General features: G+C 43.2%; 1 protein-coding gene across 1 annotated transcript in view; it reads right to left on the reverse strand.

Moving 5' to 3' along the window:
- Nucleotides 1–25,631, reverse strand: part of PPM1H (protein phosphatase, Mg2+/Mn2+ dependent 1H) — a 241,547-nt gene that overhangs the window by 18,363 nt on the left and 197,553 nt on the right. Inside the window, exons 8-9 of the mRNA XM_028110952.2 lie at nucleotides 23,637–23,744; nucleotides 5,391–5,542 (exon numbers count right to left, since the gene is read on the reverse strand). Coding sequence (XP_027966753.1) covers nucleotides 5,391–5,542; nucleotides 23,637–23,744 — 260 coding nt within the window. The remainder of the gene's footprint in view (nucleotides 1–5,390; nucleotides 5,543–23,636; nucleotides 23,745–25,631) is intronic.

The following is a 25,631-nucleotide window of genomic DNA, read 5'->3' on the forward strand; positions in this document are numbered from 1 at the left end:
TTCATCTTCCCAAATTGAAATGCTGTACCCATTAAACACATAGTCTCTTTCCCCACCCCTGAGCCCCTGACAATGACCATTTTACTCTGTGAATCTATGAATTTGACTATTCTAAGTACCTCAAATAAATTGAATCATACAGTATTTGTTGTTCCGTGACTGGTTATTTCACTTGGTATAACGTCTATACCCACCACCCATTTTGTAGCATCTGTGAGAATTTTCTTCTAAGGTTAATTAATATTCCATTGCATTATATGCATTTTCCTCATCCATTCATTTGCTCGTGGACATACAGGTTGCTTCCACATTTAAGCTATCATAAATGACACTGCTATGAACATGGGTGTACAAATACCTGTTTGAGTCCCTGTTTTCACGTCTTTTGGGTATATACACAGAAATGGATTGTCAAATCATATGATTATTATGTTTAATTTTTTGAGGAACCACTATACTGTTTTCCATAGCAGCTCCACCATTTTGCATTCTTAACAGTAATGCGCAAGGGTTCCAGTTTCTCCACATTCTTACCAACTCTTGTTATTTTCTGGTTTTTTTTTAGATTTTTGTTTTTTTGTTTTTTAAATAGCTATCCTGATGGGTGAGGTGATATCTCACTGCGGTTTTAATTTGCATTTTCCTAATGTGTTAGTTGCTTTAAACAATAAACTATGGCTTTATTATTAAAAAAAAATTTTTTAATTTTTAATTGAAGTACAGTTGACATGCAGTATTATATTAGTTTTAGGTATACAACATAGTGCTTTGACAATTATATATTATGAAATGCTCACTGTAAGGGTAGTTACCATCTGTCACCAAAGTTATTACAGTATTATTGACTGTACTGCCTATATTTCTTTTTCATCCCCATGATTTATTTTGTATCTGGAAGTTTGCAACTCTCAATCCCCTTCACCTGTTCCACTTCTCTCCTAGCTCCCATCTGCTCCGGCAACCATCAGTCTGTTGCCTGTATTTATGAGTCTGTTTCTGTTTATTTGTTGTGTATTTTAGATTTCCACGTAAAAGTGAGATCCTATGGTATCTGTCTTTCTTGGATTTAGTTCACTTAGCATAATACCCTCCAGGTATGTTGTTGAGAATGGCAAGATCCCCCCTTTTCTATGTGTATATACACGTTCTTTATCCATTCATCAGTGGACACTGAGGTCGCTTCCATATCTTGGCTACTCTAAGTAAAACTGCAATAAACAGAGGGATGAATAGATCTTTTTGATCTACTGTTTCCATTTTCTTCGGGTAAATACCCAGAAGTGGAATTACTGGATCATATGGTGTTTCTATTTTAGATTTTTTGAGGAACTTTGCATATTGTTTTCCACAGTGGCAGCACCAATTTACATTCCCACCATTAGTGCCCGAGGGTTTCCTGTTCTCCACATACTTGCCAAACTTATTATTTGTCTTTTTGATACTAGCAATTCTGTTGTGAGGTGCTATATCATGGTGGTTTTGATTTGCATTTCTCTGATGATTAGTGATATTGAGCATCTTTTCATGTTCTGTTGGCCAGTAAGTCTTCTTTGGAAAAATGTCTAGTCAGGTCCTCTGCACATTTTTTATTTGTCTTTCATTCCCTCAGAGTGTTGAGTTACAGGAGTCTTTATATATTTTGGATATTAACCCTTTATTGGATATATCAAATACTGCAAAAATCTTCTCCCACTCAGGAGGTTGCCTTCTCGTTTTGTTGATGATTTCCTTTACAGTGCAAAAGCTTTTTAGTTTGATGTAGTTCCAATTGTTTATTTTTGCTTTTGTTTCCCTTGCCTGGGGAAACACATCCAGAAAAATATTGCTAAGGCCAAGAGTTTATGGCCTATAAACTCATTTTAGGAGTTTTATGGTTTCAGGTCTTTAATCTATTTTTAATTTATTTTTGTGTATGGTGTAAGAAAGTGGCCCAGTTTCATTCTTTTACATGTAGCTGTCCAGTTTTCCCAACACCATATATTGAAGAGACTGTCTTTCCCCACTGTATATTCTTGCCTTTGTAGATTAATTGACTATTAAAATGTGGTCTTATTTCTGGACTCTCTATTCTGTCCCTTTCATTTATGTGTCTGTTTTTATGCAAGTGCCATACTGTTTTGATTACTACAGCTTCATAGTATATCTTGAAATCTGGGATTATGATACCTTCATCTTTGCTCTTCCTCAAGATTGCCTTGGCTATTCGGGGTCTTTTGTATGGTTCCATACAAATTTTAGGATTATTTGTTCTAGTTCTGTGAAAAATGCTTTTGGTATTCTGATAGAGATTACATTGAATCTGTAGATTGCTTTGAGTAGTATGGACATTTTACCAATATTTGTCCTTCTAATCCATGAGCATGGAATGTTGTTCCATTTCTTTCTTCTTCCATTTCTTTCATCAATGTCTTATAGGGTTCAGAGTAAGGTCTTTACCTCCCTGGTTAAATTTATTCCTAGGTATTTTATTCTTTTTGATGCAATTTTAAAGGGGACTGTTTTCTGACATTATCTTTCTGCTAGTTTGTTATTAGTGTAGAGAAACTCAACAGATTGCAGGATACTGATTTTGTATCCTGCAACTTCACTAAATTCATTTATCATTTATTTTTATTCAATATTTGTTCTCTATTTTCTTATCTATAATTTTTCCTTCCATTACTCTGTGTTTATTCTATTTTCACTTATTAAATTAGATGCTATTGTAGAAATAAGGACTGCAGACCTAAAATTTAAAATTAGGACAGGTATTTACTAATGGCCTGCACTCAGGAAAAGAATACATGGTCCACAAGTAGATAGCTCCACTCCTTTGGCTCCTAGAGTCTAGAAGTTATAAGAGGCCTTATGTACATATTTATGTGGATAATATAGGCAGAAATATATGTATTTCTGACATAACACATGTCAGTCCTCAAGGTCCTAGTCTGAGAAAATCTTTCCCTGTGGTAAGGAGTCTAGAGCTTGTGGCCAGGGGTTCCTTGTGTTATAGTGGGGAGTCTTGGAAAGAGCTATGTTATGACATGGAGAGGATGTAGCTATTTCTGGTAGGTCAGGGGTGAGCGGAGTCTTCATCTATGCATAGCTCATTAAATTAGACCAAAAAAAAAAAAAAAGATTCAAAGTTCAGCCTTTGAAGCTTTGATATGTAGTATTCTTCCCATTATTCAAACCCAAGTAATTTATTTTTTAAGATTTGAGAGAGAGCGCACGTGAGAACGAGCATGAGCATGAGAGAGAGAGAGAGAGAGAATCTCAAGTAGACTCCACACTGAGCACAGAGCCTGACATGAGGCTCCATCCCATGACTCTGAGATCACAAACTGAGCCAAAACCAAGAGTTGGACACCCAATCAACTGTGCCACCCAGGTGCCCCCAAACCCAAGTAATTTCTAATTTTATTATAATTTTTTGATTTATAAATTTTTAGAACTTTGGTTTCTGATTCCATGTAGGTTTTCTCTCCCTTGATTAGTCTAAAAGTTATACATTCTATTCTAAAAGTTATACATAAGAAAACTATAAAAGTTTTCTTAGCTATTTAAACACATTTAAGATGAACCATGAGAGACTATGGACTCTGAGAAACAGAGTTCTAGAGGAGAGAGGGGTGGGGGGATGGGTTAGCCTGGTGATGGGTATTAAAGAGGGCACGTACTGTGTGGAGCACTGGGTGTTTATACACAAACAATGAATCATGGAACACTACATCAAAAACTAATGATGTAATGTATGATGATTAACGTAACAATAAAAATAAACACATTTAGAATCTAAAGCTAAACTTCTTTAAGAGAACCTTTTCCAGCAGAATCACAGCACACTGTAACTGATTTGCTATCCCCCCTTGCCAATTTATTGTGCTGTTTTTATTTAGTATCTCAATTCTATCATTTTTAGTACCCCACATTAGATGTTCTTGTTTCTGCTTTATATAGCCAATGTGTCTACAAATTTATTATGATCCTAGCTTAATAATCCATTTTACTTCTCAGATCTTCCATCTGGGACCATTTCCTTTTCTTATCTGAGTACATCCTTTAGAATTTTCTTCAGAGCAGTTTGGTTGGCATTAAAATTCCTCAGGTTGTGTTTTGCCTGAAAATGCCTTTAATTTATCCTCTTTAATGATATTTTTACTACATAGGAAAATTCTTTCATATATGTTAAGAAAACTTTCATGTTAATAAAATTCTTAAGACAACTGAAGATGTAACTCCACTGTCTTTTGGATCCTATTGTTGTTTCTGAAAAGTCAGCTTTCACAGTCTAAATATTATTTATATAGATCTGTTTTGTCTTTCTTTCCAAATGCTTTTATTATTTTGTTTGTTTAAAGTTCTTCAGTTTCATTATGAAATACCTACTTATAATTTTCATTTCTTCTGCTCAAGATCTGTTGGGCTTTCTGGATCTTCAGTTTACTATCAATCAACAATTCTGGAACTTTTTCTTTCTCTTCTCATCTACAAAAATTTCCTTTTGAAATTCTATTGAGAGCATCTTAGGTCATTCCCCTAGTCTCATAATCTCATTTTTTACATTTTCCCTCTTCTTTGCCTCTCTGAGCCATTTTCTAGACTGTTCAGATCAATTTTCCAGCTCACCAGTGTTTATCTCTAATCTGTTTAATGCTCTGAATTTTTAATTCTTATTTTAAAAATAAATCTCCAGAAGTTCCATTTCCTTATTTTTAAAATCTGTGCAATTTATAGTCTCTTGTCCTTGTTCCTATTTTCAACACTTTAAAAAACATTTCTGAAATGTTAAAATATTTATATTTTTGACTGATAAATTCAAGAATGAATTGTTTATAGGTCCCACTCCACTGTCTGCTATTTCTACTGGCTTTTTCTCATGGTGACTTGTTTCCTTGTGTTCTAAGTGAAAGCTGCCTTTCTCCTGAGGGGATTTCTGTTTATTTCTGAGTCATCTAGAATTGTTTGGGATATTTACACTGCCATTATCCTACAAATGAAAACCTACTTTAATTATTCTCTCCTTTCTCAATGTTTCCCTCAAAAGAAATCATTTCCCAATGGATAAAAATCAATGCTAGGAGTGTTTGGTATTATTCTCAACAGGAGGATCACAAACTGGATTATTCTCACTTCGGAATTACAAAGGAAGAATGTGAGAAATATGTTGCTGAAGTATCTTACAAATCAAATTCTTTACCACTTGCATCTAGGTTCGACTTGAGGATTTTTATTTGGCTGTGAAAGTACTACTAATAAGAAATGTTGTCCCTTTTACAGTTTGGTTCCTAATCCATCCATATCAGCTCTACAGCAAATCATGAATGATGAAAAGTGCATGATTACTTATTTCAGTCACACCGTGAAAACTGGCTCGAGGAACAACCCTACCACCACAGAAATGCACAAACCTGTGAGGGTCATCTGGATCACAGTTAGGAAGAAACTGAGTGATGGCTTCTGCCACTTCTTCATTTGATAAAACATCCCAGAGTCCATCAGTGGCCAAGATCAGCACATCATCTGATCCATGCTCATATTTGGAGAGATCGTAGACTCTTACCTGAAAAGAATGGGAATATTCCTACTTAAGAGGTTGGGAGCACATTATTTCCCATAACAAATGAGCTTCTGAATTCCTTTCTCTTTTCCCATCCAGCCTAGGTGTTTTTAGGTATGCACTATAAGGTACCTGGTTGTGCAGCCAGCTTTGTGGCCAGGGGTAGCCTCCTTTGGAGACTTGCCATATAGACATATGGGGCTCACCAGGTGGGCCTAATAGTTGACAAGGAAGAATGAATGGAAAATGTAATAATGCCTGAGACATAGCTAGAACAATACTTATAGTCGATACTGTGCTAGCCAGAAAAGCAGTCAGAGGCTTGCCTCCTTCCTCCTTACATATCCAACCATTCCACAAAGACTTAACTAAGGGCCTGCTCTGTGCCAGGTGCTCTAAGTATAAAGATGAATAGCAGATTTCCCTGGTTCTGGGCTCTGTCTGTGGGGGAGAGAAGGCCAGCCTCAGATCTTTAGTAGTTGCTCTGTGTGTATTTGTCTAGGACTGAAGGAGACACTTATTTAATGGGCTCACGTGAATCACTTTCCGGTTTACCTGTTTGAGGCCCTAGGGGCAGGGCTCCTCTCATGTAAGGATGGGGCAAAGAGCTATACTCAGATTTGAGGGGCCTCAATCTAGCCTCAATTATAAAGGACACATGCTAAGTCTGAATCTCCAAACTGTATCTTGGCAAACGTGACGTTTTTCCTCATCTCTAGTGCCTGGAAGGACCTGGATATTTCAATATCCACCCAAACTCTTGGAGAAGAACAGTATAACCTTGACAAAACTAGTAAGAATAAAAATGAAGCAGTATTTGGGTTAGGTCACAATTCTATTTTCACCCAACTCTGGCAGGAAAAGAGTTTGGGGTTTCATTACTATTCCCTCCTAATTTGGCAAAACCAGCCCTGTGTACACCACCTCACAAGCTAAGGACAAACGCAGGTCAGTTTGTCAATCTTCTAGTTCCTTCAACCCCTCTCTTTTCTCTCTCCTGTCTTCTAAAAGCAAGTCTGAGTGAAAGCTGTAGGCCAGGGGAGGGGCAGGGAGAGGAAGGAGGTTGGAGTTTAAGTAGCTGCGTGCCCCATCACACACAGTCAGTGTTAGGTCATCTCAAACCTACAGAGAATTCAATTCTAAGAGGCCTACAGACTGCTCAAATCCACGTCTTTGAAAGCCAAGCCTCCTATGTTTTAGAAAGGTTTGCTCAGGCCCGTGACACCCTGACATAGGGCGGTCCTGTGGACTAACAGCCTACATCCAGCAGCAGAAAACAACAAAAATACCACACACCTACCCACAGAGCCCTTGGAAAATGAGTTCAAGTGAAAAGCAGCCTCCAGGTACCACGCCTCTGTGGCCTGCTAACTAGGTGGTAACAATTAGCTAGTGGCCCAGTGCACGGCCCACACTCAGGGGACGAGAACTCAGGGGTATGCTGGACTGGCTTTTAACATTTTCTCAAAAGGGATATCCACTTTAAGGGTGAGCTTACCTCCTAGAGAAGGCACTGTGCCTTGTGAAGCCAAATTAAAGAAAACAACAAGGAGAATCTTCAGTTTACAGTAGACTGGAAAGTCCCAAATGCCAGAATTCTATCCTCAGGCCACTGAACTCATGTGGTCTAGTTTTCCCTCCATAGAAGCAACCAAATCCCCTTTGCTGTATTTTCTTGTGATTCCTGGTGTCACAAATGTTCTAGCAGTGCTTCTCAAATGCTAATGTGCCTAGGAATCCACTGCGGATCCTGCTAAAATGCGGATTCTAATTCAGCTCTGGGGTGTGGCTAGAGAGGCTTCATGTCTAGCTTACTCCCCTGTGATGCCGATGCTGTGGGTCCTGGGACGGCACTCTGAGTAGCGAGGCTGAAGAGGATTCCTACAGGCCCAGGCTTGCAAATAAGGAGATCCAGGGCTTGGTGGCCTCCATGAGGCCTCTGAGGCAGGCTTTAGAGAGGACAGCAAATGTTGGCTCTGGGCTCCCCAGTCCTGGCTCACTATGCTGTAATTTCCAGGATGCAATGACTTTGCTGAAGAGAGACTGCTTGCTTCTTCTTGGGGTCTATCTACAGTACAATTCTGCGATAATCCAAACTCCATAAAATAAAAAGTGTTACGGGAGGTGGGGAGATGATGTCGGGTACTCCAGTTCCAGTCTTATGCCTCTAGCTAAGTGGGAGATTCCATCTGTCTTCTAGCTCCTTCTACAAGAAAGATTTCCAGGTCTGAAGATAACATCAATTTAATTTCAGGACTACCCTGGGTTTAAAGTGCCAGAATCTCTTCCAGTGCTTTTCTGCCAGCCAAACATATGTAGAGATTTGAGTTGTTTAAGCTGAAGTCATCCTGCCCACTACTCAAAGGGAAATCTAGCCAATGGAATGGGTGTGGACTGATACACAGAAACATGTCAGAAAACACTTGCTTCAATTCCATCAATAAATTGAATCCTTCCCTAATTCCACTATTCACATTTCCACACACAGCTCCCTAATGCTGTTTCATTAGCCAACATGAAAATCCTTTCAAAACCATTCTCAAGTATTTTTAATGTAAATAATAAAAAGCTGGTCTCAACCCTATTCCCTGAGGCACTCCCCAATTAACATCCTTTTAGGTTTTTATTGCTACCCTTTATTTCCTGCCCTTTAGCCAATTTCCAAAGGACTCTGCCAACTTTCCACTTACAACTCGTGTCTTATACATTAACCTGTGATGCAGAACATTTTGTGAAAAGGCTCTCAGAAAAACTGGGCTGCAGCACGGGACAACCCACTGCACGCCCATCCTCGCCGGCGGCAAGGGCTCCAGAGGATTCTGTTGGGCTCCGGAGTCCTGACCTCCTCTCCTCAGAGTTGTTGGCCTTCCTCTATCAGACCACACTCACCTCTCCAAAGCTCCCTCTTCAATTCTGGAAATAGCTTCTTGATATTCCAGGAAGCCTCACACTAAACTAATGGCTCGGAGGCTCCCCGGGACTCAGACACCAGGAAGAGAGAGTCTCTGCGGGCCCCAGTCAGGGAGAGATGCACCATGCAAATGTCTCTGTGGGAGGGAGAGGTCAGGGCTGCCGGTGGCTCCTTCCGATGTTCCCAGCTGCCAAGAAGGGACAGAAAGGCCACAGGAAGCTTAGAGATTCTTGCAGTTTTTGAGAGCAATATCACTTGAGCAGCTGAGAGATGGGGCCAGTGTGGATCCATCTGCCCTCCTAGAAGCGCCTTTATGTGTTTACTGAGCACTTACGATGTGCCATCTACTTTTCTAGGCACTGCAGATACAGCTGTGGACAGAAGTGACAAAGTCCCTCACAACTTCTTTGGAGGGTGGGAAGGGCAGAGGGAGAGGGAGAGAGACAATCTCAAGCAGGCTCCACGCCCTTGGAGCCCAACGTGGGGCTCCATCTCATGACCCTAAGATCATGCCCTGAGCCAAAATCAAGAGTCAGAGGCTTAACTGACTGAGCCACCCAGGCGCCCCCAAGTCCCTCACAACTTCTACACTAGTGCATGAGACAGACACACAACTCCAAAGTCACAAGAGGACAGGTGCTTGGAGGAAAAGTCCGAGTAAGAAGCATGACAAGATGGGGTCACTGGGTGATGGACATTAAGGAGGGCCCGTGATGTCATGAGCACTGGGTGTTCCATAAGACTGATGAATCACTGACCTCTACCTCGGAAACCAGTAATACATTATATGTTCATTAATTGAATTTAAGTTAAAAAAAAAAAAAAGAAGAATGACAAGAGTCCTTTTAGAACATGGCTATAGCAGGCCTCTCCAGGAAGGCACTGTTTGAACAAAGATCGGAGCAACTGAGGTGATTTCCCACAGGCCCCTTCCTTACTCTGGACGCAGTGTTAGACTGGGGGTGCAGTGCCCCCCTCTGCTGCCACAACAATCCTGAAGGAAACCAACAAGCAGCGTGTGTTCCTCTTCCCCGGTCCTTGCAGTCACAAGCCTGCACACCCCCCAGCACAGCTCTCCCTAGTTACACCTGTTTGGGTCCCTTTGTTGGTCTCTGCCACAAGATCATGCTCAGACTCTCCTGTGCTTAAGAATCACCTGGGGTTGGGGATGCCTGGGGGGCTCAGTCGTTAAGCGTCTGCCTTCGGCTCAGGTCATGATCCCAGGGTCCTGGGATCAAGCCCCACATCAGGCTCCCTGCTCGGCAGGAAGCCTGCTTCTCCCTCTCCCTCTGCCTGCCACTGCCCCTGCTTGTACTCTCTGTCAAATAAATAAAATCTTAAAAAAAAATTCACCTGTGGTGCTCACCGAACAACTTGAGATTCAAGGGCCCACCTTTAACATTCTGATTGTGTCGATCTGAGCCCAGGCATCAGCTTCTTTAGACAAAGGCCAGATAATTCCAATGCAAGTGGCGGGGGAGCCTTGCCTGGGAAACACTGTCAGAGGCAATAAGCTCCTCAAGGGGCAAGGTCTGAGTTGTTCTCTCTGCTTCTGTCCCCAGAACGCAGAGCTTAGCGTTTGGTAAGCAGTCAATAAACAACCAAGAGAAGCATTTGCCTCACTGCACATTTACCCTTATTCTGCCTACGGTGAACACACAGTGAGTTGGTCCTCTTCTCTTCCCTCCCCAGATTCACCCCCTGGCCAGAGATCCCACTCTGCATTTCTTCTGTGGGCCTCCCGGTATTCTTCATAGTAAGTAACAATAGATCTTCAGGACATAGTTGCTGAGACCAAGAATGAATGAGAGGAAGAAAACTAACTCAGGATCGGAGGCCTAGTCAGAGGCTGCTCTAATATGGTGACTGAGCAGATTTCACTCGTTACCTCCGACGAGCCATCACCAAAAATGCAATATGCTGATATTTAACGGAAGTCGCAGACTCTCTCCTTTTCTTTCCCTGTCCTCACTGGAGCTGCTGACAAAAAACTCAGTGTAAGGGAGGGAGCAGGAAGGAGTCTGGGGGCAAAGAAGACCCTTGGCTACTGTGCCCAAGTGAGCCGAGTACTGACTGCTGTCCCTGGGCCCTCGGCGGGAAAGCACTTAGAGACGCCCTTAATGTCATCACCGGGCACCTACTGACACAGGAGCTTGCAACAAGCAAGTCTTTCATCCAGTCCTACCACTTAGTGCTCGGCCGCAGGCTGCTGCTTCAGCATTTGTGGAAAATGTGTGTTTGCCTCTCTGCTCTATTACGGAGGGAACTTCGGTGGCACGTTAAAATGGTTCATATGGGTGTAAGTTGATGCCAGCCTCTCGAAGCTTTTAAAAAAGAGCCCATCAATTCTTTCATTTGTCAAATCTTGGCTGCTTCTCTAGGATGCCCTGGCGGCTTTTACAGCTTTATCAACCCAGCAAATTTGCCCAACCTTTCTTCCCTCTGAAGTACTCAGTGGAGGCCCGTGAGCTCCCACAGCTCAGGCCTGGCTTTTCTGGAGGAACGAGAGCCCTGCCTTTGGGATCAGAAGCCCTCACTTCAGGTCTCCGCTTCTAACCAGCTTTGGGACTTGAGAGAAGCCATTTATTTTCTTTTGCTCTCAATTTTCTCATCCCTGAAATCATTGTTTAAAAATTGAAAAAAAAATATGTTAGCGCCTATTCCACCTCTCTCACAAAGCTGTTAGAAAGATCAAATGAGATAATGTGGAAGGAAACTACAAATTCTAGTGTACCACGTGTTATTATTTGATGGTGCTGATCTCAGGGCAGTACACGTGAAAGTAAGCCAGTTGGTGGAAGGAGATGAGGAAGAGTGGGCTCAAGGGCCTTGGGGTTCAAGTACAAGTCTCATTTAAAGTAACAGTGATTGGGAGTCTCAGTAGTGTTCTTGGCAGAAAAGCTAGACAGTTCCCAAGATAAAGGATGCCAATAGGTGGTAGAAAATAAGGAGAGCACAAAGTCTTATCCTCTGTACCCCATGTAGCCAACTCAAAAGCTCAACCTAGAGAACTCTGAATATGGCACTTGTACCAGAAAAAAATAAAATTCCACCATACTTCTCTGTGGTCCTATAAACCAAGCAGATTATTTCAGCGTTGGCATTCTGGCAAACTGTCAAGATAGCATCCAGATTCTCTCTTGTGATTCTATCTACACTATGTCATGAAACACACACTGAATTTGGTGGCAAAAGACTTGGGTTTGAAACCTACTTCTGCTCCTTAAAATTTAGGCAAAACCATTTGGTCATTCACATTTCCAAAGTCTGTTGACCACCTGCTGGGAATGTGCAAAGCAGCAGGGATTCATCACATGGAGTGTCAGGAAGAAGGAGCTGGATCATATGCCTTACACATAGTGGGAACTGCAGGGGCCAAAGCCTGGGGAGGTGAGAGAGGGCTGGTGTGCTTGGGCAGCTTTATATCATTTGGTTTGGCCACAGTACTGGATTTTCACCAGGGAATGGTGATGGAGAAGACATGACCTTTCAAATCTTCAGTGTCTCCCTAGTGAAATGAAATGTTAGGATGTGGTGGCCACTGGGGATGCTTATGGCATTAATGTTCTCTGACTCTTTCATCATAGGAGGAGTTAGGGCTGCATGTGACTGGCCACATGACCTCAGAGCATCTGACTGCAAATGCATCAAGGTACAATTAAGTATTACAAATACGCTGGTACTCATGCTCCCCAAAAGAAGCCAGTTGTTTGGGCTGCGGGTATAATTTTATATTTGAAATATACCACAGATATTCTTGTGGGTTTGCTTTTTCTTTTGCAGTCTAAAGACAAAGTAAACATGTGACTTTTGAGGGTGGATACAACTTAATAGCTAAAATGTTTCTACACCAGCTGAATATTAGGTAGGGAGCCTGAAGCTTAACCCAGTGCCTGGCGACTCTAGTGGAAGGCTTCCGTTTTCTTCTCATGAGGCCAGTACTTTGCAGCTCAGGGAGGTAATAAGCTATAGGAAGGAATTTCCTTTACATGTCAGGCTACTCCCATGATCCACTCCTTTCTTTGGGCTTCCACTGGCTTGTGCACCACTGAGTCAAAGGCTCAGTGAATGAATGGGCTTGAATCTAGCTTATCAATCATTTGAGGAATAAGTTTGTATTCATTAAAATGCCCATTTATAGAGATAAAGGTCAGAAGAAACCCCAGCCTGTGAGTGAACGGATGCGGTGTGTAGTGTAGGTGGATTGAGTTGTGTCAAATCCAGTGAGGAGGCACACAGAGTGACCTTATGTCCCTGTGTGCATGAGATAGTTTTGGTTTGTGCTATTTTCCCAGCATAATTATTAATGATGTCCACACTGACTCTCAAAAATGTCCTGGTTGAGAGGATGTTATATCACCTGATGAATAAATAATGAAATGACTGCTATTCTTTATTCATGTAGTTGCTACTTCTGGCCACTGGGACTTAACATAACCATATAACCGGAGTGTTACTACTTCACAGGACTTTTTTCACCATGGCAGGATTTCAGAGATCTCCAGTAAGCAAGAGAGCAAGTTACTATGTATCTTGCCTTAGGAGAGAAGACACAAGCACTCCTGGTAAGCTGTGGGACACCTGCTGGGTGGCAAAGTCAATCCCCAGGTTTACAGTTATTCTGAAGCAAGGAGCCCAGGTCTCAGCAGATCTGTGTTCAAGTGGAGAATGAGGTGTGTAGTATCCCCAACCTACTAGTCTGGCATTGAGCCACGTGCACTGTAAGAATAAATCATGCCGTCCAGGACTAGAACACAGTTGCAGAACAAACCCATGTTAGGATTAAAAACTGAAGTTCCTAACCCTCCTACATTGTCGGTGGGAATGCAAGCTGGTGCAGCCACTCTGGAAAACAGTATGGAGGTTCCTCAGAAAGTTGGAAAGAGAGCTATCCTATGACCCAGCAACTGCACTACTGGGTATTTACCCCAAAAATACAAATGTAGGGATCTGAAGGGGCACATGCACCCCAATGTTTACAGCAGCAATGTCCACAATAGCCAAACTATGGAAAGAGACTAGATGTCCATCAACAGATGAATGGAGAAAGAAGATGTGGTATATATATATATATATACAGTGGAATAGTATGCAGCCATCAAAAAATATGAAATCTTCTCATTTGCAATGACGTGGATGGAACTAGAGGGTATTATATAAGCAAAATAAGTCAATCAGAGAAAGATAAGTATCATGTGATCTCACTGATACGAGGATTTTGAGAAACAAGACAGAGGATCATAGGGGAAGGGAGGGAAAATGAAACAAGATGAAACCAGAGAGGGAGACAAACCATAAGAGACTCTTAATCTCAGGAAACAAACTGAGGTTTGCTGGAGCAGAATGGGAGGGATGGGGTGGCTGGGTGATGGACATTGGGTGAGTGCTGTGAATTGTGTATGACTGATGAATCACAGACCTGTACCCCCGAAACAAATAATACATTATATGTTAATAAAAATTTTTTAAAAACCCAAAAAACCCTGAAGTTCCTGGAGCACAGTGAAGAATGGCTTATGGCAGTATTATTCAAAGAGTGGTCTTTGTTTTATGGGGTTTTTTAAAAGATTTTATTTTAAAGTAATCTCTATACCCAACATGGGGCTCAAACTTCAAACCCTGAGATCAAGAGTCACACACTCTACCGACTGAGCCAGCCAGGTGCCCCTCAAAGAGTGGTCTTTGGATTCCCTGCTTCAGAACTGTCTAAAAATGTGAAAACTCCTAGGACCTGCTTCTAGACCTAGTGCTTTAGATTTCAGGAAGTGGATTCCAGGGATTTGCATTTTTTTGATAACGTTATCTTATTTCATTCAAATACCAGTCTGATCACACAGGGTCCAAGAACACTCAAATAAGAAACCAAATATAAATAGAGTTAAAGATTGGTCTTCAGGGGCGCCTGGGTGGCTCAGTCAATTAAGTGTCCGACTCTTGATTGTGGCCCAGGGCATGACCTCACGGTTTTGAGATGGAGCCCCACATTGGGCTCTCTGCTAGGTGTGGTGCCTGCATAAGATTCTCTCTCCCTCTTCTTCTGCCCCTCCCAACTCTCTCCCACTCTTTAAAAAAAAAAAAAAAAAAAAAAGACTGGTCTTCAAACATTATAGCCGATGATGCCATGCTTGCCAATTATCTGCTGAATGGTTTGGCGGCCACTGATGTGCAGATGTCATTTCATGTCAGTGAGATCACAGGCATGCATTTTCCTCATATATAAATCTTTTTTTATTTTTTATTCTTATTTTTTAAATTAAACTCTACTCCCAACATGGAGCTTGAACTCAAGACCCCAAGATCAAGAGTCTCATGCTCTACCAACTGAGCCAGCCAGGCGCCCTGGGATTTGCATTTTTAAACAAACTTCTTAAACTGTTCTTCTGTGTGTAATGCAATAAATAAATGGGAAAAAAAAGATACTACATGTTTAACTGAAACATTCAAGTGAAATTATTATTTTTCAGAAGGGGATCAGAGGGAAATAATCTCCAATGAGAAGAAATATTTGACACAATATAGAGGTTGGCTCCCTTGTGTGACCATAAATTTTATGAGTTGCCAAGCGAGATATTTTTGGTGTCAAAGTAAATGTCAAATTCTGGTTTTATTCAAATAGCTAGTTACTTCCCAAGTCACTTCACAATGGAAACGAGCCAGAAAAATGTCACACACACACACAAGTGATTTTTACAGCTAGACCAGAGAGTTAGAGATGCAGATGGAGGACAAGCTAAGTCACAAAATCTTTCCTAGATGTAGGGTCAGATGGCACCTTAGTCGAATAAAAGCAGCTTCTCTACACTCTTAATGCAATTCCCTGGCCCACCCCACACACATTTTCAAACTGGTGGTGATGGTGGTGTTGGTGGTGGTGGAAGGGGAGCAGATGGCCTCCGAGAGTACAGCACCCCAGCTGAAAAGAAAGATGCATGAAATGTTGGCCGAAGGGCACAGACTTCCAGTTATAAGACTAGGGATCTCAAGTACAGCAGGGGAACTACAGTTACATGTAATCTGTATATGCTATGTAATATATATGTGTGTACGCCTATACATTATATATATAAAATATATACACATCTATATATAATACTGTATTACATACTTAAAAGGTACTAAGAGAGTAAAGCTTCAATGTTCTCACCACAAAACAGAAGCAGTAATTATATGATGTGGTGGAGCTACGGTGGTAATCATTTGTAATATACATACAAATATGGAGGTTTAGTGATGTCCTTGACATCTCTGTGTGGCAGAGATGATGTTCCTAGGCCTTCTGAGGCTAAGTCTTTTTTTTTCTTTTAAGATTTATTTTTAGAGAGGGAGGAGACAGGAGAGAAGGGGACAGAAGGAGAGGGGGAGAAGCTCAAGCAGACCCTCCGCTGACGTCGAGTCCAGTGCTGGGCTCAATCTCTCCACCCTGGCTCCTGTCCTGAGCTGGAAGATCAGATGTTTATCTGACGGAGCTACCCAGCGACACCCCGAGGCTAGGTCTTAAAAAGTCTTGTAGCTTCTGCTTGGCAGTCTTGAACCACTCGCTCCTGAGACTTTTTTCCCTCAGAATCCAGCTGCCATGCTATGAAATGCCAAAACACCAAGAAGAGGCCATGTGTAGCTGCCTCAGCTGAACTAGCTGGTAGCCGATGTCTACTACCAGCTAAGTGAGTGAGCCATTTTGGACTTCCAGCCCATCGAGTCTTCAGATGACTCTAGCCCCAGCTGACATCCAACCATGACATGAGAGACTACCAGACAGAACCACCTGGCTGAGCCCAGACAACTCACAGAACTATGAAAGCTAAGAGCCTATAAATACACGTAATACACCGTTCTGTCAAGACTCTTAAGTTCTGGGGTGGTTTGTTTTGTAGTCCACAGCGGCACAAGGCACTGTAATGTGACAGATTACTTCTAGGCCCCCTCCCCCAATGGGGCTGGGGAGATGGGATGGGACACTGAGCCCCCTGGAGTTTTCTCCTTGGTTTCTATCTGTCCATAAGCAGCACTTGTGCTCTCTGCTCCTGTCCTCCAGCAGGCAAACATTAGGAAGACCACTTTTTGTGGGGTGGGGAGAAGAGAGCCCACAGCTATCCAGTGTGGAAGTTTAATTTGGATGGAGTAGAAGAATAAGAAGTTCATTCTGAGGGGCGCCTGGGTGGCTCAGTCGCTAAGCATCTGCCTTCGGCTCAGGTCATGACGGGCTCGATCCCTGGACCCTGGGATCGAGCCCCGCCTCGGGCTCCCTGCTTGGCGGGAAGCCTGCTTCTCCCTCTCCCACTCCCCCTGCTTGTGTTCCCTCTCTCGCTGTGTCTCTCTCTGTCAAATAAATAAATAAAATCTTAAAAAAAAAAAAAAGTCCATTTTGGTCTTAAATCCAAACCATAGTTTCTGGTCTAACTTTATACCGGCTGTAATGTTATTTTCATCCCAGGCACTGGTGTTTATGTTTTTCATTGTTCAGAAAACTCAAAGGGAAAAAGGTATAAAATTAGTTTTCTTCTTCAGTCCCCCATAAGCAACATCCTTCCCTTTTCCTAGGCTAGAAAGCAGTGCATTTTTAATTTTTAAAAAATTTCACTCCGCTTCACCCTCTAAAACTGCCATCAGTTTTTGTTACATCGTTTTGTTGCAGCATCTCTCAGATGTGCCTTGTTCTCATTTTCGCAGTCCCTGCCCTCGCGTCTGTCCTCCTGCCATAGCTGGAGTTGTATAGTGGCCTCCTGTCTGCTTCTCCTCACCCCTCCACCAGCCTCTCCCCCATCCACGTGCTGTGACCGGCTTCCACCCAACATTTATCCTGCCATTCCCCTTGCTAAAGACCTTCCCTACTGCCTTGGGTCCAGTTCAAGGCCCTCCACAATAATCAGCTTTATTATAGCTCACAGCCCTTCGAGCTAATCTTCCAAACTCAGTAACCCCATAAGGCAAATTTTACTGCACACCAGACTCACCCCTCCCTCCTCCTTTTCTCTTGTCCTTCTTCAGTCTATAGTTCTCTCTCCCTTCTTGGAATTCCCCTAGTCTCTAAGGAAGCAGGAATCACAGGGTTTATGGCTGATGATTCCTTCGCTAGTCTCACATTCCAGCTTGCCCAAAAATTCTAATGCTTTTGAGGACATGTTCCCTAGTTTTTGGCTCAGTAAACACGACTGGACTCATGATCTCTATGTAAAGAGCCAATGAAATCTTGTGGTCTTCATGGAATTGGAAAAGGATCAAGGAGCCAGTATTGATTATGCCAGGTTCTGGCTAAGGACTTTATATATGTCATTTAACTTGTCCTGTTAAGTTTCTGGGTATAACATTCCTACTGTCCTCTTTTTATTGAAGAGGAAGCTGAGATTTAGGTAAAGTTAACTTTCTCAAGGTCACCCAGCCAGTAAGTGAAGAGACTGAGCTTGAAGTCAAGACATTGATGACCAGTCTGAGTTTCTAAGTACTATATCAAACCACCTCCTAAGGTATTTTTGAGGGGTCTAGGGAATTTTTTAAACAAGTTTTTCCTCCTCTACCACCCAAAGATATTTACTGTTACCATTTTATTAAATTTCCTTCATGTGTATATTTGTATACAAATGCATATACCTTTTTACTAGCTTACAATCAGGCTCTTTGTGTATACAATCATATTCTGTTTCACTTAATATAGTACAGCTTTTTCCCATGTCGTTATGCACGAATATTATTTTTTATGAATTATAGAAAGTACACAATACAATAAAACATGCTCTTTCCCAAAGTGGGACTTCGGCTTGGGGTATGAAAAGCTACCAAGAGGACTTTAAACGTTAAGATGTCCACAATGAGATCTTAAATCATGTTGATGTTTTCAACAGGGGAGGTCCAAAGAAAAGAGTCATTCTCTCTTAATATGGATGTGCATACTGGGAATCCCTAAGTGGAAAGCCTACCAGAACCTGATGGGGAAGGAGGACTAGCATTTCCTGACCATCTCTGGCCACCTACCAGACACTGTACCAGACAGTTCCACACATGTTCTCCCTTGATTTTCCTTGCACCTTGTGAATACAGGCATTTTCACCTCACCTGAGGGAAGGGAAAGACAGGCTAACAGTGCAGGCCACATGGGCATTGAGATACTGGAGTCTAAGGTCTTCCTTCTCTTAGAGAAGGTGGTTTCAGATGAAAAGAAACAGATGAAGAAAAGCAAAAATGAGCTGAATGAGTCAGGCTGAAATTACAAAAAACAAACAAACAAACAAACAAAAAACCAGCTGACAGGAGAAGATTTCAACACCAAGGAAAGGAACAACGAAGCCGAGAGAAAACAGGGCTCCTTGTGGTTCAGTCTGGCAGGGACGAGAGGAGGGGATGCGGAGTTGAGGAAGGGGTTGGCTTTGCAAAGTAGTCCCCACAAAGAAAAAGACCTCGTTCTTCCAAGAGCCCGAAAGGGGGCTAATGGCAGTCTTGGGAGTGCAGGCCGGAAAGCAAGTACCACGAAGAGGGATCCTAGTTCTAGGGAGGGCCCGTTACACGTCTGAAAGGGGCGAGGAGCAGAGAACATCTGGAGGTTTAGGCTGCAGACCTGTGCCAAGGTGCCTGAGTAACACAGCAGGAAGTGTGCTAGATTGCGGCAGGGAGAAGAAATGCTGGAAAAGAAGGAGAGTCTGGGCTCAGTGCCTGACTTCCCTGATCCTTTCCTTCTCTGCTTGAACTCTTTCGGGAGAGTATAAAAAAGGTGAACTGTCGATGCGCTTCACTGAGCAAGGAGATGGGAGACCGGGCTGAGGCTCTTTCTCCCATGTGGGGAGGAACTGCGTCTCACACTGTGACACGGGGGAAAACACAGTGCTGTGGACCCGATGAGACTCAGAACGCCTCCACATTCGATGGTCAGGCCAACCGCTTGGCTGGCAGGGGCCCCTTGTGGAATTCAGTTCTTGGCCAGAAACCCCTGCCTTAGACCTTGGAAGATAGGAGGGAGGCTCAGCAAACCTGGCGGCTGCTCTTTGGGTTTGGCAAACTCGAGATTTTTCCATCGCCTTGTGTTCAGCGAAACCGAAAATGTGTTTGGCTACAAACCCTTCTCTAATTTTTAAACCCCTGAGCATTTTTTACGTAAATTTGATACACATGTTTTCGTCTTATTTTTATTTAGCTCATCAAATCGAATTAGGAGCTACAATGATGAAGGGAACAATGCTGATTTCCAAGAAGATTTTAGAGCCTTTTTTTTCTTAGAACTAAATCGCATTTTTCTCCCCAACTGTTAAAATTACCAGACTGAGCTGGATTTGAAATTTAGAACCCAAATGTGAAATAAAGATTCATGCTTGGCAAAGAGGAGGTATAGCAGGGGAATGTTCTTAGGAAATCACAGTTAGAAAGGCAGGGCAGGCGTGGGGTTGGGGGTGAGGGGATGCAGGCAGGAAAGGGGTAGTTACTCTTCATTAGATGGTTTGGAGAAATTTACCTGGCTTTCCGAGCTCCCCCAGAAAGGCCCACTCGCCACGTCTCTGGTGTTGGACTTTATCACCAGCACCCAAGGAAGAGGAGTTTCTACCCTAAGACTGGGAATGAGGGGGTCTCCTGTACCCCTCCACAGTAGTCAATTCCAACTGCCACTCCTCTTCTCTCTAACCGCCCCCCCCCAAGCTTCCCGGTTCTGGCTAAGCCCACTCCATCTGGAAGCATTTAAAACGTACAACAATTTTAATCTCGTGCAAAGGAATCTCCGGGTCTACACTACATACCCATTAAAGCTAAATTATACGTGTACAATCTTATTTTGCACAATTCTGTCTGGCCTAGGTTGGCACACACCAAAGACTATTACTGTCTTTCCCAATTACTTTTTCTACCACGCCATCATTTTCTACGACTTTAGTCCAAGGCCAGCAGTATTTCTCGGAGAAACTCGAGCCACTGAGGTCTCAAGACAAAGATCCTTTCAGAGCCCCTCGAACCTGTACTCAAAGGGTCCCTTAGACACTGTCCAAAGACATTTCTTTGAACTCAGCTACTCTCTCCTACAGACCCTGATCAAATTAGATAGACCTAGGGGCACCTGGGTGGCTCAGTCATTGAGCGTCTGCCTTCGGCTCAGGTCATGGTCCTGGGGTCCAGGGATCGAGCCCCATGTCGGGCTCCCTGCTCCACGGGAGGCCTGCTTCTCCCTCTCCACTCCCCCTACTTGTGTTCCCTCTCACACTGTGTCTCTTGCTGTCAAATAAATAAATAAAATCTTAAAAAAAAAAATTAGATAGACCTGGGTACACGTACCATCTTGTTATTTCATAACTGTTCAACCTTGGGGGAGTTATTTCACTTCTTTGAGGCTTAGTTTCCCAATCTGCAAAATGGGTATAATAGGCATATGGACCTCCTGGGGTTGTTGTGAGGATCAGATGAGATACTGTGTATAAAAAACACCATAAGTTGTCTGGCCCAGACTAAGCAGTTAATAAACATCACTTGTTATTATAAAAACTACACTTTATTGAACTCTACACCTGCTCTACCAGCACTTACATTTTTCCATAGGTGGCCAGTTTCCTTTTAAACACCCTGCCCACCTGTCCAGTCCCTCACCAAAACTGAACCAACCAACCCAATTCCCTGTGAACTAGCATCACTCTACATAGATGACGTAAGGTTTCTGATCCACCAACTGGGCTTTCTCATCAGTCCCCAGGGAGTCTACCATGCATGCCCAAGTTTTAAACCTACAGTCTCTTCTTTGGAGCCACAGCAACTGAGCAATTAGAAGATCTAAAATCTAACTGCGCAGAAATCATTCTCCTTCAAACCAAACTACATGTCTTCTCACTTTATATAGAAAGCATAGGTGTGTGTGGAAGGAGATGAGAAGGAGGTTTTTACTCTGCTTTAAGAAGCAAAATGTTTAATTAGTGCTCTCTGAGGACCAACCCCCTCCCAGAACATGAGTCACACTTCATCTGTCCCTTTTGCAAAGTAGAAAGACGATGGCACCATTTAATATGTCTAATAAATGCCTCTCTCTCAAGGGGGGAAAATATAGAGTCCATGAGCCTAGTATTTATTGCTTTCCTCTGGCCAAGAGTAGTTTTCAGCAATAATTCATGGACCCTGAGGTTGGCCAGAATAGAGGGATCAGGGATCCACAAGCTTCTGGGGCACCTTGGACACTTTATGTAGTATTGGTCCTCGTCATGCAGAACTGCTGGGAGGGCTAAAAGAAAGACATCTATAGGCTCTGATGAATGGCAATTTTTATTTCCACCAGGCTGATCTCATTTGAAATGCTGGGTGCTATCAGGAAAGGTGTGTGTCTTCCATGCCTTCTATTTACTAGAGATTCCCCCTCTGTGACTTCCCAACCTCTTGTGGCTACTTGTAATTTGAATGCCAGCCTCAGCAATACAAACTCTAAAAGAACCAACCCCCTGCTCACAGACCTGCCAAAGGGGTGGGCCTGGGTGGCTGTTTATGCCCACCGAGGGCTCTGGAGTGGACAAGCCAAAGGGGCAATTTATGGGCTGGGAAGTCACTTGTGGCCTGGTATAAAGGGAGTTGAACCAATGAGATTGCTCTCTGGTCATCAGGAATCGAGAGAGTGAGAAAATGGGTTGACTGGTAGCAGAGACATATGGAACCTGACTGGCCACATAAGGGCAGAACACCCTCATGTTGAAAGTGACAGACTCCCACTGCTGGGGCTCTCTGGGGGTGCCTTGATTCCAGAAGCACGCTCCCATAAAGACTGGCTGTTAAGGGTTCTTCTTGTGTGCACCATAAACATCTCTTCTAATATTATTATAACAAGCACCTCCTCTTTTGAGTTAGCTTGAGTGGGTTTTGGTTTCCTCCAACAAAAAGAGCCTTCAATAAAACAGCATCTACCCTTGGGAAGAACATGCAGACGGAGCTATATTTAAACATTCTGGGCATTTCCGGTGCAAGGCATTGTTCTAACAGGTAATTGCACAGAATGCGAACACCATTGGTTCCTGACGCACCTCTCCCTTCTATTGTAAAAACTGGAAAAGTTAAATCTCCCTCCCTCAACCTTCCTTGCAGCCAGGGGGGGTCATGTGACACGGTCCTGGCCAATGAGATGCAAGTGAGGAACTGTTGGGGACAGACAGGCTGCCTGCTTCCTCCTTCCTGCCTTGCGTGAAGATGTTATGCCACCATCTTGCAATCATGAAGGGAAAGGCAGAGAAGCCGAGATGCCAATCCTGGCACACTTGAGGGGTTGCACCAACACTAGCTACCACCACGTTCCAGCCTCCTCGACAGGTGGAAAAAAAAAAAAAAAGACCCTTAACCTACTTTGACTTAGATTTCTCTACAACATAGAAGCAAAACGTTTTCTAAAGATACACCCTGAAACAGAACTAGATATTGTTTCCCGTATCATAAGTTATAAACATGTGTTGTTGGCTATTTTTAACATAAGTTTTAGGTGAGAAAAAAAGTTTTTAACCAAAAAGATGACAACTTGATTTCCAATTAACTTCTCTAAACATCAGCTGAATGATATAAGTTGTACAGGCGATTAAAATCAAAGAGGGGATAAGGTATATACAGGAACAACTCTGCAATAAGGCAGAAAGTGGAAGGCAGTAAAAGGCAGCTGCTTTACACGGATCTGTAGGGAGACCTTACTTCTGGTCAGGGAAGGGAGAAATCAGGGAAGTCTCCACAGCAGACTCTGGATGTTTGGAGATGGGGAGGAAAGGCATTCCAGGCAGAAGGAAGAATCTAAGCAACTCCAGGAAACTGAAGGTCGTGCACAGGAAGGACACAGCAAGTTCTTTCTGGCTAGTTCGGGGGAACAGAGATCAAGTTTTTGGTCTAGAAAGACAGACAAAATTGTAACATGCCTCAAATGCCAACCAAAGGAGTCTGGGCTTTATTCTCATAGGCACGGGGTATGGTTGAAGGTTTCAGAGCTAACAGGAGTCAGAGTACCTGTTTGGGGATTTGTCCGATGACAAAATGTGGGATGGACTGAGGAGGCAGGAACGCCTCTAGGGGGCTGTGCAGCTAGCTGGGCAGGAAGTGGGGGAGTGCAGGAACCCAGACACTCAAAGTGAGAATGGAGTGGGAAAAAGGACCACTGCACAAGTACCTGTGACACAAGCTAGCTACTGTCTGCGTATGGGGAGCGAGTCCCGGGAGGAATCATGTACACAATATTTTACTGCACAAAACAGAAACAAAAACCTCATGTGGTACCTCTGGAGCTGAAGACAGGAATGGTTTTATGTAGATGTTGGAGTCATGCACCTTCAGGTCATGGTCCCCAAGTCCCCTGGTCACTCCAATTGTTGCCATTACTCGGGCCTAGGGGTATAAGCAGAGGGTCATCAGAAAGACTCACACATACAGAGAAAGCATTCCCGTCACAACGTAGCTGCCACAGGCGGAGAGAGAAGCATTCATTTTCCAATTCCTTCTGTCCCTCTTCATGCCCCTTGCTACTAACTTATGTGGGTAGCTGTTTCCAAGGAAGGGCTCACCAAGATCACTTCTGTACTTAAGGAGTGGTTTTTCTACCAATTATCCTAAGTTTCATGGGTTGCTGCTGTCTCTTTTCAGAGTTCTTTTGTAGAAACTAGAAGGAAGGGTATCTAGGAAACTAAATCCAACATGTGTGATGGCTACAGCTCCTGAAATCAGTTCAAATCAAATCCAGCATGATCTGTCCATCCATCCAACCATCTGTCTGTGATATACCCACCCTACAAGAACCTGTTGAACACACCAGCCGTGTCTCCTGTTCCTGAGAGGCACTAGTGAGAGATGTAAAAAAAAAAAAAAAGTGAGTGGCAGCTCCCACCCTCCCAAAGCTCATAGAAGGCACTTCATGGCTAGAGAAAAGAAACTCTTTGCAACTCTGTAACCCGGCCTGCTAACATCCCCATAAATTCCCTCTGGGTGGAAATGTCACTTTGTTATAACTACACAGAGACCTCAGGGTTGAGACCTCACCACCTGTGCTTTCTCTAAACAGTTTAGTTTTCCCAAAGCTTTAAGGAAACAATACTATTAAACTAATGCCTACACAGTCAGCCTAAATAGCTCCCAGGATGCCACAGATTTGACTTAGCCAAACATTTACTGAGCACCTACTATGTGCGGAAATCAAGCTTAGACAAACGTCTAAGGACTTGTCCTTAATATAAAGGAACTTGTGAAGGGAGATAAGACATGTAGAACATGGCCAAGTGCAGAATGACACAAGCGCCCTGGGTTAGAGGACTTCAGAGGAGGTAAAAATTCTGCGGAGAAAGCCTCCCAGAGGTGGTGACATGCAGAAGGACGGGTAGCATTGAGCCAGTTAAGCACAGAGGGATGAAGTGAAAGTCTTTCTTGGTAGAATGGAGCCTAATGGCCTAACACTTGGATCATCAGTAACATATCCGGTGTAGGGTCATGGTGCCAAGACCCGGGCTTGACTCCTCACTCTAGTGTCTGGGTAATAAGGGTACCTTATAAACGCGAGGAAACATGACAGTCTAAAACATGACCAGCATTTTCATCCTGTTTTCCCAAAAAGGCTATGGATTTTGGAGCTGGTTTCAGATCAGAAGATGGGCAGTTTGCATTAAAGTACAAATGAAACCATGACATATTTTTTAAAAGCAAGAATCAAAGGGGGTAAAATGCAGGCATGTGATACGAAGCCTGGGGACCTCTGGTCAGGCGGGCTGCAGAAACTCTCTGCTCTGCTGGGGAGCTGCGCCTACTCCCTACTGGCTAAGAAGTGTTCAACTCCAAGTGTGAAAATCCTGAGTCCCTTGTGGCCCTTCTGCTCTCCCCGCTGCAATGGCAGCTTCTCTGGCTGGAAAAGCACAGGTGGGCGTTTTCGTCTAAAGAAATCTGATGTTTCTGCTAGTTACTGAACTTGTTTACAGAGTACGTAGGTGTTACCCACACAAATCCTTAAAAGCACTGGCAGGAATAAAATGAGAAGTTATGGCTATGAAAGTCTTCCGAAACTTCTGGGTAGGTGTATGCAGACGGGAAAGAGAAACCCCCTGCAAAGGATCTAGATACAACTGACATGTTGCAGTTGTAAAGATTTCGCAAGAAATCATGGATCCCCTGACAGGGATCTTGCGCTGCTTCACTAATGGAGCAAGCCTGGAACAGACTGGAGCCACAGTGGCTTTTAAATAGGCCATCAGGTACGATAACAGAACTTGCCAGTTGCCTATCACAGAAGTG

This window comes from Eumetopias jubatus, unplaced genomic scaffold, assembly GCF_037043125.1.
Source record: "Eumetopias jubatus isolate StellerSeaLion01/CBP00866 unplaced genomic scaffold, mEumJub1_p1.0 scaffold_8, whole genome shotgun sequence".
In the NCBI taxonomy this organism is placed as follows: Eukaryota; Metazoa; Chordata; class Mammalia; order Carnivora; family Otariidae; genus Eumetopias; species Eumetopias jubatus.